This window comes from Coenobita brevimanus, chromosome 3 (genome assembly GCF_032717465.1).
Source record: "Coenobita brevimanus isolate Jiangsu-jjx chromosome 3, ASM3271746v2, whole genome shotgun sequence".
Classification (NCBI taxonomy): Eukaryota; Metazoa; Arthropoda; class Malacostraca; order Decapoda; family Coenobitidae; genus Coenobita; species Coenobita brevimanus.
The window spans coordinates 855,975-859,160 of NC_136956.1; the positions used below are offsets into that span (position 1 = coordinate 855,975).

The following is a 3,186-nucleotide window of genomic DNA, read 5'->3' on the forward strand; positions in this document are numbered from 1 at the left end:
AAGCAGCGCTGGAAATTCTGGAAAGAGACCCCAATGGATATTTCCTGCTGGTTGAAGGTGAGAGAGAGAGGGAGAGGGGAGGAAGGGGGAGAAGGAAGGGGAGAGGGGTAGGGGTTAGTGAGGAGAGAAAGGGAGGAAAGGAAGAAAGGGTGAAGGGAGGTAAGAGGGAGAAGGTACAACAGCCGTATTTAAGATTTTTCAGTGATACCTCAATGGGTTCTTCTTGCTGGTGGAGGGTGAGAGAGAGAGAGAGGAGATAGGGAGGGAGGGGGAGAGAAGGAAGGGGAGAGGGGTAGGGGTTAGTGAGGAGAGAAAGGGTGAAGGGAGGTAAGAGGGAGAAGGTACAGTTTAAAGGCTGTATTTAAGATTCTGCGGTGAGACGCCAGTGGATTCTTCTTGCTGGTGGAGGGTGAGAGAGGGAGAGGGGAGGGAGGAGGGGGAGAAGGAAAGGGTAGGAGGTAGTGAGAGGGAAGGGAAGGAGAGAGGGAAAGGGAGGTAGAAGGGAGAGGGAAGGAGGGAGGGTATTCCATTTTCCTAACCCCATTTGACCTGGTTTGACCCCACAGGCGGGCTGATTGACCTGGGACACCACGGGAACAAGGGTCAGAAGGCAGTTAGTGGGATAGTAGTGTTAGGACACAGTAGTAGAAGTGGGTTTCTCAATTCCAGTCAACTCATACCTTCATTTGACCCGGTTTGACCCCACAGGCGGGCTGATTGACCTGGGGCACCACGGGAACAAGGGTCAGAAGGCGGTTAAGGAGACGGTAGAGTTGGATGAGGCAGTTAAGCTTACAAACTGCGAGATTCTACAGGTGTATTCCCTTTTTGCACCCTCATATGACCCTGTTTGACCCCACAGGAGGGCTGATTGACATAGGACACCACGGGAACAAGGGTCAGAAGGCGGTTAGTGAGACGGTGGAGTTGGACGAGGCGGTTCAGGTGGCTCTCTCCATGACGGACCCAACAGACACGCTCATCGTCGTCACCGCGGATCACGGTCACGCCATCTCGATCAACGGGTACCCCAGCAGGCACACCGATATCCTGGGTGGGTGGACGCGTAGTGCCTCTCACGGGCCGAGTCTGGCGGGGTCTTGTTTTTGGTCGAGCATGTTTGTTTGTAAGCAGCATTACGGAAAAACGGCTGAGTGAAATTATATGAAACTTTCAGGATATGTGGGCACTGGTCGCTAAAGGAATTGATGTGATTGTGGAGGCAATGTGTTCAGATTTGAAAGGTGAAACTCTCCCCCTATCTCTCTCTCTCTCTCTCTCTCTCTCTCTCTCAACCCTTCCTCTGCTCCCTCTCCCCCTCCCCTTCGTATTTCTCTCACTCCCCTCTCTACTCCCTCTCTCTCTCACCTCCCTCCCCCTCTCTACTCCCTCTCTCTCTCACCTCCCTCCCTCTCTCTCACTTGTTCACTTTCTCTCTACAGGTATAGCGGAGATAAGCGGCGTTGACTACCTGCCATACACCACCCTAATATACGGCAATGGACCTGGCTTTCAAGATCAGGTCAACGGCGTGCGACCTGACATATCCAACGATGACCTCTGTAAGTGTGGCGGAGGTAGGGAAGGAGAGAGAGAGGAGGAGTTGGAGGGAGGGAGGGAGGGAGAAGGCATTGGAGGAGGGAGGGAAAGAGGAAGAGAAGGAGGAGGGAAGTGAGAGGCCGGAACAGGTCAGTGGCATGCTACAGAGGCAGAGGGATGGGTAGAGAGAGAGAGAGAAGGAAGGTTGAGGGAGGGAGGAAGGAGGGGTTGGAGGAAGAGAGGGAAGGGGGAAGGAAGGGGTAGAAGGGGAAAGAGAGAGGGAAGGAGAGTTGTAGAGAGAGAAAAGGAGAGGAGGGGTTGAGGGAGGGAGGGAAGGAAGAAGGAAGGGGAGAGAGAGGGAAGGAGAGTTGTAGAGAGAGGAAAGAGGAGAAGGGAGGGATTGAGGGAGGGAGAGGAAGAGGAGGTGTAAGGTAAATAAGCCTCTAACATAACTATCTATCTATCTATAGCCCGACATCCTAATCCCGGAAAGGGTGGCCGCAGACAGAACTCCTCCAAGTCACTCTGTCACCCACCATTTGACTGCCCTCCCCCCAACTCACTCCCCCCTCCCTCATATACCTCTCAACTCCATCCCTCCACCTCATCCTCGGTCTGCCTCTCCCTCTCCCTCCCTCCACCTCACCTACATACACCCTCTTAGTCAGTCTTTCATTCTCCATTCTCTCCACATGTCCAAACCACCTCAGTGTCTTTCTCGGACCATCAGAGGGAGGGGGAGGCCAAGGATGAGATGGAGGGATGAAGAGGAGGTATATGCGAGAGGGGGGGGGGTGAGCTGGGAGGAGGAGGGCAGTGAAATGGCAGGGGACAGGGCAACATGGAGGTGATCTGTTTGTGGCCACCCCTTACGGGATTAAGGCGTCTGGCAATAGATAGATAGACACCATCAGATATAAAGGATTTTTGGCTTTATGGAGTCAGGCTTCCTCGAAATAGACCATAATAGGAAGCTTTTATTTACTAACAACTCCACAGCATCACTGAGGAATTGCATCTCACCTCTGCCTACATTTCAGTGGACACCAATTACCGTCAGGCAGCTGCGGCTCCGCGAGATTCCGCCGCGCACTCTGGCGACGACGTTGGGGTCTGGGCGCACGGACCCCACGCACACCTGTTCACCGGCGTGCACGAGCAGAGCTACATCGCGCACGCCCTGGCCTACGCGTCGTGCACCGGGGAGGGACTGACCTACTGCGGAAACAGCCGATTCCGACGCACGCACACGAGGACCCAGGCCCGTGTCACATCCCGGGGGCGCGGCACACAGCGGTGGACACCTCGAGGGTAGACCAGGGGGCACAGGGGCTGGGGTCTACTGGAAGGAAGGGTAATCTATCCATCTATCTATTGCCAGACGCCATAATCCCGTAAGGGGTGGCCGTTTGTCTTTGAGTTAGGTGTTTTACGAGGAGGGGCACTAACCCTCCACCAACCCGCTTGTTGACACGTAGGGAGCACATATGGGTTGATTATATGGTTACCACCCAGCGTTGTAAATGGTTTCTTGGCTTACAGGAAACCATTAGGCTTGTCACTCAATGTAAAGCCACCTGAAGAGGAAAGAAGAGTAATAAAAAGTGACAGGAAAGATGGGAGAAATAGGAAGAGAGGAGGACAGGC

At 54.0% G+C, this 3,186-nt stretch overlaps 1 protein-coding gene across 1 annotated transcript in view; it reads left to right on the plus strand.

Annotated features, from left to right (window-relative positions):
• The window catches only part of LOC145393822 (alkaline phosphatase-like), a 78,130-nt gene extending 75,276 nt beyond the window's left edge, over window positions 1-2,854 (plus strand). Inside the window, exons 10-13 of the mRNA XM_080267870.1 lie at window positions 1-57; window positions 863-1,054; window positions 1,443-1,562; window positions 2,580-2,854. The exon at window positions 1-57 is cut by the window's left edge and continues 78 nt beyond it. Coding sequence (XP_080123996.1) covers window positions 1-57; window positions 863-1,054; window positions 1,443-1,562; window positions 2,580-2,854 — 644 coding nt within the window. The remainder of the gene's footprint in view (window positions 58-862; window positions 1,055-1,442; window positions 1,563-2,579) is intronic.
• The last annotated feature ends 332 nt before the right edge of the window (window positions 2,855-3,186 follow it).